We start from the raw sequence: 16,491 nt of genomic DNA on the forward strand, positions 1-16,491 counted from the left end.
CAGTCAGTCAGTCAGTCAGTCAGTCAGTCAGTCAGTCAGTCAGTCAGTCAGTCAGTCAGTCAGTCAGTCAGTCAGTCAGTCAGTCAGTCAGTCAGGCAGGCAGGCCTGTCTGTCTGTCTGTCTGTCTGTCGTTCTGTCTGTCTGTCGTTCTGTCTGTCTGTCGTTCTGTCTGTCAATAAAAAGTGCTATATGAATTAAAAACAGGGCAATGCATTTTAATGCTCAATATTACCCATCAGATACCGTTCCCCCACTGTAAAACAGGGGGAACGGTATCTGTTGGGTGATTTATGGCCATCAGATACCATTCCCCCTATGTTAAAATCACCCATCAGATACCGTTTCTGCTATGTTAAAGGGGGGGGGAACAGTATCTGATGGGTGATTTATGGCCATCAGATACCGTTCGCCCACTGTAAAACAGGGTGAACAGTATCTGATGGGTGAAATATGGCCATCAGATACCATTCCCGCACTGTAAAACAGGGGGAACGGTATCTGATGGGGAAACGCGGATTGACGTAACGGCGGCGTTCAATTTGTCTCCTGATGCCAAGATCCACTCAAAACCTTCCGCGACCGACATGTTGCACCGCTACTCTAGCAAAGCACGAACAGTTCAGAAACAATATGAAATGGGAACAAAGGTATTTATTAACTGATTAAGTCGTGTTTTAGATTGTTCTTGAAAAACTAATCAGTCACAGCTGATTAGTGGGTTCACTCACGGCTGCACAGTGAACCCATTCATGTTTTACAGCAGACAGCTGCTCCCCTCTCTTCCATACCCCCTTACTTTCACCCCTGGCTGTAAATGGTCTGGATTCATGTTGAGCTGTTCAAATCGCACTGACCCCTCAAAGTGCTTCACACAAGAGGCACATTCAGCAACATGGGTGAATGCACTGCTGCCATTAACTTTGCTTTTTTATATATTTTGCATCATAAAAACTATTCATGGGCAGTATTCCTGTTTCTCTGAGTCTGATTCCTGTTCTCACCCAGCCCTACAGGTGGCTGCTCATGCCTGGTTCCTGCTCTGTTGGTTTCTTGCTATTAAAGGGGTTGTTCCTCTTCAATGTCGCCACGTCCTTATTAGGGAAGGATGCTGCAAAGCTAAAGACTTACAGCAATTTCCTGATTTCTTCAGACAAGCTTTCACCCATGAGCTAGTGAATTTGTCTGATTTGTTTTGAGTGTACTGAACTCCATGTGATGGGTTCAGCTCTATAATGATTATATTAAAGGACATGAATAATATACACTTGTCTTAGTGCAAGGAGGTCAGATTTGCTATGAAAAGCTGCATTAGGAGTTTAGATTAAGATAAATATTAATTTTCTAGTAAGAGTGCTGAAATGTTGATGTATTAACAGGGCAGTTTTATGTATTTCACAGGCACATAGTGATATTTTATAGCACAATGATGTAACTGTTGCCTTACATAAAATACATTTTACTCCACAATTTAATGCTTTGAAATTGGACCTCTGTCTCTTTAAGAAGCTCCCGCTTTTTCCGACACTCAGCCTTTAGCACTTCATGAAAATAAAACAAGTTTTATTTTTTTATTTATTTATTTGATACCCCTAATACCCCGTCATAGAAACTTAAATAAAAAACAAATTGGGTGAATTTAATAAAAAGCTAATTTAGTTTCTTTTTTTAAAACACTTTACAAAAGCAAAAATGCTCCTCATTATGCCATTTTCTACTGTTCTGAGAACGTTGTTCTGTGATGTTTACTGCATAATGAGCTCAACAGACTTGCAGTTCCATCCTTTGCTTGGTAATTGCTGCTGCCACTAGTCTGAAGGAACTGCGTGAGGAAAGTGAATGGATTTCTCAAACATGCATGAATGAATGAAAGCAACACTCCAAGTGTTTTTTTGATGAGGGAATAGCATAATTTAAAGCTCAAAAAAGCTGATTTTACATAACACCCTTTACACCATCATATTCACAGATTAGATAAGAAAATAAAAACAGCTTGTTCAACAGCTAGGACAATTTTAAGGCTGTCCTGTCTTGTTGTTTCTCTCCCTCCCTGTCGGTGGAGACAGATGGCTTTCCTTCCTGAGTCCGTTTCCGCTGCAGGTCTCATCCTGGGAAAAGGGAAACTCCTGCTGAGCAAAACTGTCGAAATGACCTTCCAGATGTTTCATCCTGACATTCATGACTTGCTCTGCCTCCAGTTTGTCTTGTGAGACATCAGTTCCCCCCCTGCTCTGTCTCACTTGTCTGCTGTGGTGGAGTGAACGTTGGGGGATGGATCTATCTGCCGGTGAACTTCCCTCAGAGCTCGTTCAGCAGGAACTCAGAATGACGTTTCATAACTTTGTAGCTACAGTTCCTGCCAGCAGCCTGACACTGACGGACTGAAACCTGCAGAGACGCCATAGCAGTCGGTTCTCTGCCTGCACAGATGGTGAAGCTTCACGAGGATCCTCTGCTGCTGAATGCACCACAACAATCACCGCCTGCTGCACAAATCCTGCCCGGATGCAGAAAGCAAGCAGATATATCTCAATATTCATGGAAATCTGCAGCAGTTTTACATACACATTGTTTATTAATCACAACTAGAGACGGTTTAAGGAATGTGTGAAGGTTGAAGTAAATATTTTTTAATCCTGCCAACAGTGAGGCTTTGCTCTGCTAGTTCTGCCTGCTTTGTTTTATTGAACAGCTTTCTTCATCTGCATGGAAACGAAGGTCGTTTGTTATTTATGGCTAAGAGATATCTAGGGAAGAAATCTGAATAATCTTTACAGTCATTACTGTCCAAAAGTTTTAATCTTCACTCATTTCTTGTTGGTCTAACTTCCCTTTAATCGTTTTTTTTCTGTTAGTGGTTACATTTATCTGAACGTCTTCACTTTGCTTCTCCTCCCACTGAGTTTTCCTTACGTGTTTCAACTCTGACCATTGTTCTTTAAATGTCTTTTTTAGGGTTAACGTATCATAGATGCAGTTTGCTAAAAAAAAATTCTGAATCTGAAAAACGCCAAAGATTGACTGAAAATAGAATTCTTACTCCAACACGTTGAGCCGCTGGCTGAAAATAATAAAAAAAAACAAAGAAGCAATTTGAGTAATTTCAGTATTTTACACGTTTATTAAAAGCAACAAAAAATGACACCTTTTTTTCTTAGTTTCTTTTTTTACCAGTGACAAACATTTCTGTTAAAACTTTCAGAAAACAAAAATCACATAAACGCGTACCAAACGGTTATACAGGCACACAGAAATATACCAATGATTTAAGGAAGAAATAATAAAAAGATAGACATGTTGACCTTGTTTCTAATAAAGGCCAACAGTTGGATATTCTCTCACATGAAGGCCAATTACAGCTTTATTCACGGAAACGTAGCCACATATTCAGTGACCCGCTTTAAGCTTCGTTCCTTCTGTAATGCAGTGAGATGCATCTGTGAATAAAACATTATTACATTTTGTAACACTTTCAAACAAAAATACATAATATTAAAATCAACATCCTTTTTTTATTGCAGGAAAATCATTTCTGCTGCAGAAGGTTTTTATGTTTGTCAGAGGGGAAAGACGGCAACAATTTAATTTACAGACATTTTTCTGAGGAGTTTTTGTTGAAGTGTAACTAACCCTCCTGTTAAGCAAAACCCCGCCCGTGGGGATTTTAATGTAATTACATTTTGTTTTATTTAAAAGCTACCAGCTGAAGACTAATAACAGCATTTTGTGTTCTTCACCGCAGAGCAGTAAACAAATCAGTAATTAAGTCAGTTTCTTTACAGTACTACGTCAGCTGATTTTTATTTCTACAGTAAATGTTTTTCACAATAAGCATTCCTCACAAGGCAACTGTTAATATGTTAAATGAACCAGATTACGAAGTCTTGAATACACAATTTGTCACTTATTTCAATGCAAATGTTGCTCCTTTTCAAAGGTTTTCCTCACTAACTTTTGATTTCTTCCCTTTGGTCTCAACTTATACTAAGACTATAGGACTAAAGGAGGAGGCAGGAAAATGCTAATTGGGTTGAATGGATCAGTGGCTTTAGTGAGCAGCTGTGAGATTTGGTGGACAATGTAGGGCAGTGATTCTATTCATTCCAGATGAATAGAATCACTGAAATGAATCAAAACATTGTAATATTTGTTATTATTAGCAATGTAAACATACAGCTCTGGTCAGGACGTGACCCTCATACAGTATAAACACATTCCACAAGAAAAGAATTAGCTCTATCTTGTGTGGAGCCTCATGTGTGTCTTTAAATTACACTGCTGTGTGAATCTGGCGCCACACAGTGTACAGGAGTGCGGTTTCTCTCCCGTGTGAACAACTTTGTGTCTTGTGAGTGTGCTCTTTTGTCTAAACGTTTTTCCGCAAACGTCGCACTCGAACGGCTTCTCTCCCGTGTGGACCAGGATGTGGCTCTTCACGGCTCCCGGCTCGGCAAACGTGTCCCCGCAAATCTCGCAGGAGAAGGGTCGCACTCCCGTGTGGACCTTGGTGTGCCGCTTAAGATGCGACTTGCAGCTGAACGTTTTCCCGCACTCGTCGCAGCTGAAGGGCTTCTCTCCTGTGTGAACTCGCAGGTGTCTCTTTAAATTGCACTGAAGTCGAAATTTTTTCCCGCAAACCTCACAGGGGAACGGCAGCTCTCCGGTGTGGACCCGGATGTGCTCCTGGTAATGCATCTTGTGACGAAAATCTTTGCCGCAGATTTCACAGCCAAACGGCCTCTCTCCTGTGTGGACTCTCATGTGAGTCTCGAAATGCGTCTTGCGGGAAAATTTCCTGCCACAGACGCCGCAAACAAAAGGTTTCTCTCCGGTGTGGACTCTCATGTGCGCCTGCAGAATCCCCTGATTCCTGAACCTCTCGCCGCAAAAGTCGCATATGAACGGCCTCTCTCCGGTGTGGATTCGCTTGTGGTTGCGCAGATTCCCGCGCTGGTTAAATCTTTTGCCACAAACGTCACACCTGAATGGTTTCTCCCCTGTGTGGACTCTCTTGTGTGTGGTAAGATTAGTCCTCTGGTTAAATTCATGCCCACAGACGTCACAAATGAACACTCTCTCCTTCTTCCTGACTGCTGGGTCTGAATCTGCATTTTCCTGCCCACTGCAGTGGTTTGTGTTAGCCGAGCTGACGGAATGACACTTCATGTGTCTATGGAGGGACTGCTTGTAGAAATATTGTTTGTCACACTCGAAGCAGCTGTACAGGGCCTTGGCTGTGTCGCCCGAATTGGGTGTTCTGCTCTCTTTGTGCTTAATTTCTGCTCCAAAATCTGGTAGCGGTTCCTGCCAGTGATTGTCCTCATCACTGACTTCAGTCTCTGAAGAGTCTGAAGCTTTTCCAGCTGTTTTTATCTTAAAGTAGTCGCTTACTCCAGGGTTTATCGTCAATTCTGGCCCATCATCGGGTTCTGTTTTTATAAACTGAACGGAACTCAGAGGTTTTGACTCTCTGTTATGTTCAGTTTCCCTGAGATACAGCTGTGAAGACTGATATTCCTCCTCTTCTTCTTCTTCTTCTTCTTCACTCTTCACAATAACATTCAACGGGAAACTGGCAAGATCCTCCTCTCCATAAAGCTGCTCTCCCTCCTGATTGGTCCACGATGATTCCTCATTTTCCTCCTTTATGTGGAGCAGCTCTGGGTCCTGCTCATCCTCGCTGGAGCTCCACTCAAAGGGACGCTCTTCTTTAATCACCAACAGCTGTGGATCATCTGCAGGAAGCAGAAATTAAGTTTGTGGATAAGTCCTGCTAGATTTTATTGTCAAACAGTTTTATTGAGGCATCAGACATGAAAATTGAAACGTTAACAATACAAAAACAAAACAAAAATGACATAAACAGCAACATTCCCATGACGTATTCCTGCTAGTGTCGCTTCCTCATCAGACAACCAACTTCAGTGACCTTTAACCTACAACAACCACTATTTGTAACGAGCCAGCAGGAACCATAAGGCTCCTAACGTAGACGCCCTTTTTCTGTTCCATCATGTCAGTTCTGGTGTGCAGAGTGAATGGATGAAACATTGTTTGTCATAAGTCTATGACCTGATTTGTCTCACAAGCCCCAGTCAGATGCTGCAGATGCTGTTTTCATTCTTTTCAGTTAAAAAGGGGGAAGTTCCTTCTTAATGTTGCCACACAATGAGGGATTATTGCTAAGGCAATGACTTTATGCAATGTATTGGGATTTTGTAAAACGGATAGCTTTTTATTTTTTAGAGAGTTGTCTTAACAAGCTGATTGCAACAGCTCTGCAGCACTCCCTCATCCTGAGCAAGCATGTGGCAGCAGTGAAAAGGAATCACTTCCTGTTAGCAGCAAGAAACCTCCAGTAGAGCCAGGCTCGGCGTGAACAGGCCATCTGCTGCAACCGGCTGGAGGCTGCGAGACGACAGAAACCACACACAGGAAACACCAACGCTTTGGGCCCGGTCTGCTTTTAATGGAGAGGAAAACATGGAGGACATGAAGAGTTAAGAGAGAAATCTGAAAAGCCAAAACGGCTTAATGTTTAATAGATGTTTTCTTTTTTCACTTATGCAAGTGAGGAAAACAATCCTGAACATTTACAGAATCTTACAAACAGAATTTTCTCTCGCTGAATGCAAACAGAATTAAAAGAAAATACTGAAGGTTTAGGTTTGAATCGTACTGTTGAAGACATCAAATATGTAAATTCTTAGTTTAGTAAAAAGTGTTGTTCAAATCTTTTAGTGAGCTGAATGTATCCGAACGTTAGCTAGTTACTGCAGTGAAATTATTAAATAAAAACAGTTCTTGAAACTACATTTCATTAATCCTAACTTATATGAAACAAGAAAAGTTTGATTTAATGTGACAGAGAACATTTTTTTCCTTTTACAATAAATGTAAACACATGGTTTCAGCTGTAGCAAAATATATGTTTATGTGGGCACATTTGCTACATGTGCTCACATAATAAAAATTATAACATTTTTCAAGTAAATTCTATCTTAATTTCAGAATTGCAATGTTTATAATCATGATAAATACAATAAATATGACCTATTACACAATATTCATCTTTATTTAATAAAATTTGTTCACATCATAAAAAAAACACTATTACAGGTACAATACATTATGACCAGTGAGAAGGCAGAAACTTCCTCACAGATTTTTCTTTCTAAAAATGATAATTTATTTGTACACTTTTTAATTTCTAACATACACACATGATCTTGATATTGAGCCATTTTCATTATCGCTCACATTAAAAACATTTGAAAATGTTACCCATTTCCTATGACTTGTTAGTTACTCTGCTTGTTGAGGAGACTGAATGAATCACTGCTCACCTGTTCATTTGAAAACCGGATTGTTCAGAACTAAACACGGAGATTACAAATCTAATCTGGGTGGGGTATTGGTGTTGAATGTTGACCAAAGGAAATAGGATTCAAGTATTTCTGACTTCCGGTACTGTTTCCTGTGTTTTGTTTCTGCTACGTGCAGTTTGGCTCATTTTTAACGAGACTAAATGATGCAAAGCTAGATGACTATAATGGCAATGAGGCAAATAACCCGATTTAAATCAACATGAACAAAGGAAGCCCCGTTTTTCTCAGCCACAAAGCTACAGCTAGCTAACTGCGAGAAATGAGTCTTTTCTTACCAGCTGTTTGGTTTCTACCAACATCCTGATGGACGCTGAGCTGCTTCATCTGGACTTTGTCTTCTGCAGCCAGACTTTCAGCGCTGCTCTGATGGACATAATCCACTTCCTTCATGGTTGCAGCCATCTCTAAAATGAACCAGGCCGATCAGCACACACTGCAGTCGGGAGCATTTCTGTTAGGCTCCATAAGAGGTTCCGCTGGAGTGTTTAAAGAGGCTGATGCGCACGAAAAAACCGCAACCAGATCTTAAAAAACCCGACAGTCTGTTTAGGAACGATTGCTGACGTAATGACAGAGTTTTAAACGGGCATCTACACGGCCACCCTGTCCCAAGAACCATTTTCCACAACTATCAAGGGTTGCATCGCATCAATCCGTATTCAGGTACTTACAAATGAGGCCAGAAAATGCGAGAAACTGAGAATACGAAACATTAAATTGTATTAATCATAAAATAACAGACTTAAATACTTATTTCGGCTTACAGATATAGGTATAATTTTACTGATGAATAAATACATTTTTTGGAGCTGAAGTTGATTTAGGTAAAGAAGGTAGGAAAAGAAGACCCTTCAACATCAAAATGTGGTTCTATATACAAACATGTCATGATTTGTTAAAATCGTGACTATTTTCTTTTTACTTCACAACTAAGCAGAACTTTGTGTTGGTCTGTCTTACAAAATACAAAATCCCAACAAAATACATCACAAAAAGTGACAAAGTAAAAAAAAAAACATACATTCTTTGCTACCTTAAAGAGCTTTATTATTAATTAACCACAACTGCCAAAACCTCTCATTTTGTTTTGGTTTTACAATAAAACTAATCTATTCTCTGAAACCAAAGTGGACAAAACTTGACTGGATGTTACAGGGATTAATTCGCTCCAGCAGATGGCAGCAGTGAAACAAGAGGCAAAATAAAGCATGCCTGTACAGATGCCTGATTGAAATATGATAAGAGACGTAAACAAAAGACGCGGACACTCATTCGTTTGAGACTTAAGTGGATTCAGTCGAACAGAAACGTGCACAGCTGCGGTGTGGCCGTATGGTTCTGGTTTATGAGGCTCCAATGTGTTACACAAAGAGCAGACACCATGCAGAAAGTGGATTATGCTCATCGGAATATTCTGCCTTTAGAGGACAAACTGCAGGTTAAACGGCTCGGTGTCCATCAGCCGCAAGAAGCTGGGAGAATCCGAACAACTGGTAAGAAGAAGCTCTGTTGGAGTAAAATTTAACAAAACGAGAGTGGTTTGTTCTGGTTTTTGCTCGGTAATCCATTATCCGCCATAGAGATACGTCAACAAATCCGCCATATTGGAAGGGGAAACATTATTTTGGCCATAGAATTTTGAAGATTCTCCAGGGAAACAAAGATAAAATAAAATAAAAATCTGTAATTATATTTCTTTGTTGTTAAAGCTCTGGTGTATTAAAAATATACATATAATATAGGGTAAGACAGAGAGCATACAGAATTTGTCAAATGTCTTGTTGTCTTGTATGTCTTGTTTTTTTATTTGTGTTCTGTCTGTGCAGCTTTGTGTAACAATATTGTAGATCTGGTTGCCTTGAACTGTTGGTGGCAGATTTACTCCGCCTATTAAATTAATGGTACAACAGGCCACATCTGCTTTATCAAGCAAGTAGGACAGATTTGATTTGCACAGCAAGACAAAGATGACAAGAAAATTAAGGCAATAAGGGTTAAAAGCAAGGAATGTGCCTTTATGTATGTTTGCACAAAGGAGGAGAATACTTCTCTCTGTGTGGTGGGTTTGCTTGCCTTGCAGCAACGAAATAGTATATTCTTCCTTTTGCACATTTTACTTTATTGAATTAATGGAACAACAGGCGGTATGTGATTCACGCAGCAAACAAGACAAGTTACAAGTACAAACAAACAGAACAGAAGACAGAAGATCAACAGTGCTGCTGCCCTGACTAGTTGGTTAAAATCATGATGTTGTCTAAATGTTTTGTCAGGATCAATGTTTGTATCTCACACATACTTCTTTAAACACACAACTGCTTTTAGATTTTGCTACACATCATAGTGTGTGAAGGGAAGCTGTAGCCATCAGACCTCTACATACAAGATATTTTAAAACGTCAACAATAACGTATTGAATCAACGACGCAGTAATGGAGGAGGCTGAAATCTCAATTCTGGTCTCTTTTCTGTAAATCTGTTTTTCCCCTCTTGTTTCCATCCTAATATTTTGTGTAAATCTCATCACCAAACAGTTTTTATCTGTTTACAGTCAGGCCCTGTGTGGACAAACACGTGGGTTACTGTGGAGTCCTGCTGAACGAGATTTAGTTAACCATGATGTCCATGTGTCTCCTGCAGACAAGCAGCATCTTTTGGTGATCAAAAAAGAGGTTCCCAGTCTGCAGAGCGCCAGTTTGGACCAGCAGAACGCAGAACTCCACCATATAAAAAAGGAAGAGGAGGAACTGTGGGTCAGTGAAGATGGAGAGATGAAGATTGTAGATGATGAGACCCTTAAGATATCAGAGCTCTGCCACGTCCAAACTGATGACGGCAAAGAGACTGAAGCTCCAACAAGCAGCCCAGCTAAACAAACGGAAACAGGACCTGATGGAGAGGACAGTGGAGGAGCAGAACGAGACGAAAACCCGGAACCAACAGGATACGGGACTGAACAGCAGGAGGTCCAGATGAAATATGGTAATCATCAGGTTCTGCTTTGTTTGCATGAATTTCTCTCATCATAAAGATGGAAGGAGCGATGTAATTTAATAAATGCATTTGTTGTGGCATCAAACATAAAACTAACACACTAATGGTAAGATATAAATATTAATAAATATACAATTGCCTTGTAGACAGCTGAGGGAGGGGCAAAGGTCACATCTAAATTGCAGGCCGCAAAGGGTCAAAATATTTTATTGTTATCTGGATCTGTACAATTACAAAAGTCTCATTGAAACATGACTTTTCTGCTTCTCTTGCAGGTGAGCAACTGTTGGTAATCAAAGTAGAAGTTCCTGATCCGCAGAGGTCCAGTTTAGACCAGCAAGACACAGAACCACTCCAGAAGACAAGGCAAAAGGAGCTGTGGATCAGTCAGGATGAAGAGGAGCTTGCTTTGATGAGTGAAGATGAAGAGAAACCTCAGTCATCAGAGCTTCATCTCATCAAAAGTGAAGACAGCAGAGATGCTGAAGCTTCAACCAGCAGCTCAGCTGAACAGACGGAAACAGAATCTGATGGAGAGGAGGGTGGAGGACCACAGCCAGACAGGAATTCAGATCCACATGCTTGTTTACAGTCCAGTCGTTCAGGCACTTCCGAGACTGAAGTCAGTAGGAAGTGGTGGTCAGGAGTGAGTGGAGACGGCTGTGATGACAATCTACCAGGTTCTGGATCTAAAAATAAAGGCTGTAGTGAAGGCTGGTGGGAAATCAGGACACTTCAGTCAGGCGTAAACAGCAAACCTGGATGTAGAAGTGCCGTGAAACCCTTCAGCTGCCCAGACTGTGGTAAACAGTTTGTGTACCAGCAGTCATTCCTGAAGCACCTGTCATGTCATTCAGGAGAAAAGGCTTCCACCTGTTTGGCTGATATGAAACAATCAATAGCCAAAGCTGGGAAGAAATCGATTGCTTGTGTGGTTTGTGGAAAAATGTTTAAGGATCAGTATTTTCTAAAATGTCATATGAGGCTCCACACTGGAGAGAAACCATTTAGTTGTGATGTTTGCGGTAAAGCGTTTAGGCATTCTCATATTCTTAAACTTCACTTAAGAATCCACACTGGAGAAAAACCTTTTACTTGTGATGAATGTGGTAAAACGTTTACCAAGCTGCAAAATCTTAAAGGTCACATGACATGCCACACAGGGGAGAAACCTTTTCAGTGTGAGGAATGTGGCAAAAGATTTACACAAAGGGGAACGCTGAGGAACCACATGATGATTCATAAAGGAGAAAAACCTTTCGCTTGCGGCAGCTGTGACAAACATTTCAGGCTTAAAGCAGATCTTCAGAAACACGCGGTAACCCACACGGGAGTGAAACCATTTTCTTGCCGTTACTGCGGAGCCAGATTTGCTCATCGGGGAGCTTTGACGAGACACATTAGACGGCACACAGGTGAGAAACCATTTGCGTGCGATAGGTGTGACAAAAGATTTTATCGAAATTCTGAACTGAAGTACCACGTGACAGTTCATACAAGAGACTGGAAACAAGACGCTGAAAACAGAAAGTTTGCCTGCAAGGAATGCGGGAAAAAATATATCCGAAAGGTGCATCTTACAGCACACATGAGTACCCACTTAGGAGAAAAACCTTTCAGCTGCAGTGTGTGTAGTGTGAGTTTTACACGCCATGATAGTCTGAAGAGACACACAATGAGAGCCCACGGTCAATAGAAACTGCTCATTCTGCCAATCTAGATGTGTGCATCTAGATTGGTGTAAATGCTGCTAGTTAGGTGTATTTTGTATAGATTAAAATCAGTGTAACTTCATAGATGGTAAGTTTTCCAATATAATCATCTTATTGGTATTGTCTACATGAGGCGCCTTGCTAAAACATTAAGACAATGTTATGTAAACTGTTTAATGTTCATGCTGTGCTGTTTTTCAGTGTGTACATACATGCTTGTTATACTAAAAATAGTCTCTAACCTGACAGTGTCTATGTTGTAATGAGATAGCTACAAACGACATCTGAAACACAAATGTTTCAGCAAGACTTCATTTTTTATCAAAGGTTTTAAATTCTGTAGTTTTGCTAAATACCAACATGCTCATGTTTGTAATGTAAAAGCTTGTTTTTGTCTTTTATACTATAGAATGTATTGTATCTTCAAGAAGGCCTGACATTAATAAAGACTCAAAAAATATGCCCCTTCGAGTTGCTTTATTTTAAAAGCTTAAACGATTGGTTTGTGCTTTAAAAATAACCAATTTCCCACATTAGATATTCATTGAAAATTTGTAATTTTTTTCAAAAGGTTGGGGGTAAGCATTTAGAGCTTTTCTCTAAAAAAAATTTTTTTTTGGCTGCATTAAGTGTTTGAACTGCAAAGATGGCAAATCCCTGCTGACAAACTGCGTTTCCATTTTTACCACCAAGGTTGTGAACTGTCTGCTGCAGGAGCGAATAACGTCCAGCAGAAGGCAGCAGAGCGGCAGTTACAGACTGCTGTCCGTGCAGATGCCTGCTCAAAAATAATAATTAAAAAAGACGTAAGGCTTCGCTTTTCATATTTATGGATCCAGTCTGATTATCAATCTGCTTTATGTCACAGAGCGCAGACACCATGAAGGAAGTGGATCATGTTCACCACATCAACTTTGAAAGTCTGCCTTTAGAGGACAAACTGCAAATGAAACAGCTCGACGTCCAGCAGGATGCTGGCGCAAACCAAACAACTGGTAAGAACTGAGGATAACATGATTTTAGCTAAAGGTGGGTTGTTATTCATTTGTACAGGTTTGGGAAAATCAAACCTCACAATAGTCCGAATTCAGACTGGAAAAATGTGCGTCCTCTCCAGTAAATCCACATTCAGTATGGCTGCTGCGCACAGCAAAACGCTGTGAAAGTAGCAGAAGTAAACAATTTCTTTGCTGTTCTGACAGGTTATAGCACACTACTGCAATCTGTACACATGCTAGTTTGCAGAGTGAATGCATAGAACAGAAATACGTTGTTAACAGCAGGCAACCCAGTTGTATAAAACAACATTGAAAGAAGACCTACTGGAGGCACTGAGGCTGCGCACTGCGCTCCTTCTGTCTGTCTCCCAGGTGCACGGTGGGCGTCTCAGGGCGCATCACCAGGGTTAATTACAACCGATCGGGACTTGGCACATTTATCTTCATCCTGTCCAATTAATACAATAAACTAGCTCCCGGTTCCTGAGGTAAACATGTCAAAACTTGTGGGATAATTAGCCAGAACGAGGAACATTGAAGGCGGAATATTCTTTCTCCATTATTTGGAGCACAGCTGCATATTATGACAGTGTGAGATAAATAGTAATTGTGAAAAACTGAGATACTTACAAGTTGTTGTTGTTGTGCACATTTATGCGTGCTAAGGTCCGTTAAGAAATACGTTGTTTTATATTTTGAAAAACAGGAAGAAACAAAAGAAAAACAGGTAAAATCTAGGTTGGTAAGTGAATTAGAGTCAAAGACATCAATGACACAATTTATTTATTTAGATCCTTTTCTTTAACAGTGTGTGAGTAGTCAGTCCTCTGCATGGCCATTTGTGATTACACTCCTGACTATTGCTGCATCTCTTTTGTAGCACTTTTGTCTGCTAACAAAGGCCAAAAAAGTCTTTAAAATTACAAAATGTCAGACTTTTTTAACCAGATAATATAAATGTCTCTCCAAATTGCCCTAAGAGTGTGTCTATGTGTTGCTCTGCGATGAACTTCATCTCACTCACTCAACCGTGGCGTCCATTTGTCCCTGGCAGATGTGGAGCAGCTCTTGGTGATAAAAGAAGAGGTTCCTGAAGAAAACCTCCAAATAAAGAAGGAAGAGGAAGAACTCTGCCCCAATGCCGATGGAGAGCTGATCAACGAGGAGGAGGAAGAGACTGAGGACAACTGGTTCCCCTTCACGGTTGTTACTGTGAAGATTGAGGATGATGAAGAGAAGCTTCAGTTATCAGATCTTCATCACATTAAAACTGAAGACAATATGGAGACAGAGGCTCCAAGCAGCAGCTCAGCTGAACAGATGCAACAAAGTCCAGCAGGAGTTCAAGCGGGATGGAAGGCGATCCCGGGAAAACGGTGTTCGGACGGTGAGACCCTTCTCAGATTTTAATTGGATGTTTATCTAAAGGCCTCCTAAGCAATCTGGAAAAGTCTGGAGACTATCATCAAGGTCTGAATATAACGGAAAATGGATTGCTGTAAAATATTGAAAAACTTTATTTCCAATCTTGTTAAATAAATGTTGTGTCCTAACTTCTTTCCTCATGTCCTTTCCTCTGTCTTTATTTCTACTCTTCTTCCACTGTATGTCTCTCATTTCTTATTTATTTTCTTGTTTCTTCCCCCTTTACTTCCTTGAGTATTTCCCTTTCTTGTGCTTCCTTCTCCCTGCTTTTCTTTTTTTGTTGGAACCATCATTTTTTCCTTCTTTGTGTATTTTTTCATCCTTTGTTGTGTTCATTCTTTCCTTCTTTCCTTCCTTGTTTCATTTTTTAAATCCCTCCTCATATCCTTCCATACTTCCTTCAAACGGACCTTCCTTATTCTTCTTCCTTCATTCTATCTAACACCCACAGACGGTAGAAAGGTCTCGTGGTCATCAGCTAAATTTAAGTCCGACACACTTTAATTAATCTCTTCTTGTGTTATTGCTGTTTTCTACATTTAACTTGAATAAAAGTTTTTATTTAACTTGTAATTTTGACTTTGGTGGAAAAGTAAAAGAGCCAGACCTGAATAAACATTTTGCCTCCTCTGTCATTAAGCAGCAGCGATTTATGAAGCCGTTTCACTTGTACGATCTGTAATGCAGCTTGTTGTTGTGTCTCTTGCAGAGGACCAACGGATATTGGCGATTAAAGAAGAGGTTCCCGTTCTGTCGAGATCCAGTTCAGACCAGAAGGACTCGGAGCTTATCAAGATAAAGAAGGAAGAGGAGGAACTGTGGATCAGTCAGGAGGAAGAACGGCTTACTGTGAAGAATGAAGATGAAGAGAAATTTCGGTTATCAGAGCTCCAGGAAATTAAAGCTGAAGCCAACAGAGAGGCTGAATCTTTAACCAGCAGTTCAGCTGAACAGATGGAAACAGAACCTGATGGAGAGTATGGTGGAGGACCAGAACCTTATGGGGCTTTTAACAGTATTTATGGAAAAGCAATAAATAATGAGACTGCTGTTAAATTACACACAATGACTCACACTGGAAACAGAAAACATGGCTCTGATCTTTGTGGTAAAGGATTTAGAGAAAAGGGTTACCTTCAGACACATCAGTCGCAACTTCGGACTGAAGAGAGAATATTTGCCTGTGATGTTTGTGGCACGAGGTTTCAAAGACGTGAAACTCTTAAAAACCACATGAGGATCCACCCCACGGAGAGACAGTTCATCTGCACTGTTTGTAGCAAAGCGTTTTCAAGACAAGATCATCTAAAGAGTCACACTCGTGTTCACACCGGAGAGAAACCGTTCAGTTGTAGTTTTTGCAGTAAAGGATTTTCACAGCAAATTCATCTGAAGAGTCACATGCGAGTTCACACGGGAGAGAAACCGTTCGTTTGTAGCTTTTGTAGCAAAGGATTTTCGCGACAGGATCTTCTGAAGAGTCACATGCGAGTTCACACGGGTGAAAAACCGTTTGTCTGCGGTGTTTGCAGCAAAGGATTCTCACAACAGAATCACCTGAAAAACCACATGGGTTTTCACACGACGCCGTTTAGCTGTAGCGACTGCGGTAAACGTTTTGTGAAGGAGGACCAGTTAAAGCGACATGTGAGGCTCCACACGGAAGGAAGACCATTTGGTTGTGACGTCTGTAAAAGCAGGTTTTATAAAAGGTATCATCTTGAAAATCATATGAGGATCCATTCAGGAGAGAAACCGTTTGTGTGTGGAGTTTGCAGTAAAGCATTTTCACGAGACGGGGATCTGAAGCGACACATGGGTGCCCATGAGGGCTGTAACTAATGAGTCAATAAATCTATGTTTTATGATCATTCTGCCACTATTTTAACCCATCCCTGATCTTTTTCCGTGCAGTTTTTGTGTTTGACTCCTCATTTTCAAGTTGACACTGCCGGTCATGGGGCACCACACACTCCC

The 16,491-nt window shown here is 40.6% G+C and overlaps 3 protein-coding genes across 3 annotated transcripts; 2 read left to right on the top strand and 1 right to left on the bottom strand.

Moving 5' to 3' along the window:
- Nucleotides 1-3,159: 3,159 nt before the first annotated feature.
- LOC103481782 (gastrula zinc finger protein XlCGF57.1-like) lies at nucleotides 3,160-8,040 on the bottom strand. Its single transcript, XM_008437531.2, has 2 exons — nucleotides 7,661-8,040; nucleotides 3,160-5,732 (listed from the first exon to the last, which is right to left on the bottom strand). The coding sequence occupies exons 1-2, from the start codon at nucleotides 7,785-7,787 to the stop codon at nucleotides 4,234-4,236; spliced, it is 1,626 nt and encodes a 541-aa protein (XP_008435753.1). The 5' UTR covers nucleotides 7,788-8,040; the 3' UTR covers nucleotides 3,160-4,233.
- Nucleotides 8,041-8,535: 495 nt separating this feature from the next.
- Nucleotides 8,536-12,555, top strand: LOC103481781 (zinc finger protein 37-like). The gene is made up of 3 exons (XM_008437530.2): nucleotides 8,536-8,878; nucleotides 10,026-10,367; nucleotides 10,655-12,555. The coding sequence occupies exons 1-3, from the start codon at nucleotides 8,731-8,733 to the stop codon at nucleotides 12,073-12,075; spliced, it is 1,911 nt and encodes a 636-aa protein (XP_008435752.1). The 5' UTR covers nucleotides 8,536-8,730; the 3' UTR covers nucleotides 12,076-12,555.
- Nucleotides 12,556-12,765: 210 nt separating this feature from the next.
- Nucleotides 12,766-16,385, top strand: LOC103481780 (gastrula zinc finger protein XlCGF57.1-like). Its single transcript, XM_008437529.2, has 3 exons — nucleotides 12,766-13,086; nucleotides 14,144-14,476; nucleotides 15,224-16,385. The coding sequence occupies exons 1-3, from the start codon at nucleotides 12,951-12,953 to the stop codon at nucleotides 16,354-16,356; spliced, it is 1,602 nt and encodes a 533-aa protein (XP_008435751.1). The 5' UTR covers nucleotides 12,766-12,950; the 3' UTR covers nucleotides 16,357-16,385.
- Nucleotides 16,386-16,491: the final 106 nt, after the last annotated feature.

The sequence above is a fragment of the Poecilia reticulata genome, linkage group LG19 (assembly GCF_000633615.1).
Source record: "Poecilia reticulata strain Guanapo linkage group LG19, Guppy_female_1.0+MT, whole genome shotgun sequence".
NCBI classification, from domain to species: domain Eukaryota; kingdom Metazoa; phylum Chordata; class Actinopteri; order Cyprinodontiformes; family Poeciliidae; genus Poecilia; species Poecilia reticulata.

Excerpts from the sequence above, each read along its gene's own strand:
- LOC103481782 (XM_008437531.2), bottom strand. The coding sequence starts at position 7,787 with ATGGCTGCAACCATGAAGGAAGTGGATTATGTCCATCAGAGCAGCGCT. Across the intron at positions 5,733-7,660 it reads TGGTAGAAACCAAACAGCTG|ATGATCCACAGCTGTTGGTG; the intron begins GTAAGAAAAGAC and ends TGCTTCCTGCAG.
- LOC103481781 (XM_008437530.2), top strand. The coding sequence starts at position 8,731 with ATGAGGCTCCAATGTGTTACACAAAGAGCAGACACCATGCAGAAAGTG. Across the intron at positions 8,879-10,025 it reads TGGGAGAATCCGAACAACTG|ACAAGCAGCATCTTTTGGTG; the intron begins GTAAGAAGAAGC and ends TGTCTCCTGCAG. Across the intron at positions 10,368-10,654 it reads GGAGGTCCAGATGAAATATG|GTGAGCAACTGTTGGTAATC; the intron begins GTAATCATCAGG and ends CTTCTCTTGCAG.
- LOC103481780 (XM_008437529.2), top strand. The coding sequence starts at position 12,951 with ATGTCACAGAGCGCAGACACCATGAAGGAAGTGGATCATGTTCACCAC. Across the intron at positions 13,087-14,143 it reads TGGCGCAAACCAAACAACTG|ATGTGGAGCAGCTCTTGGTG; the intron begins GTAAGAACTGAG and ends TGTCCCTGGCAG. Across the intron at positions 14,477-15,223 it reads GGGAAAACGGTGTTCGGACG|AGGACCAACGGATATTGGCG; the intron begins GTGAGACCCTTC and ends TGTCTCTTGCAG.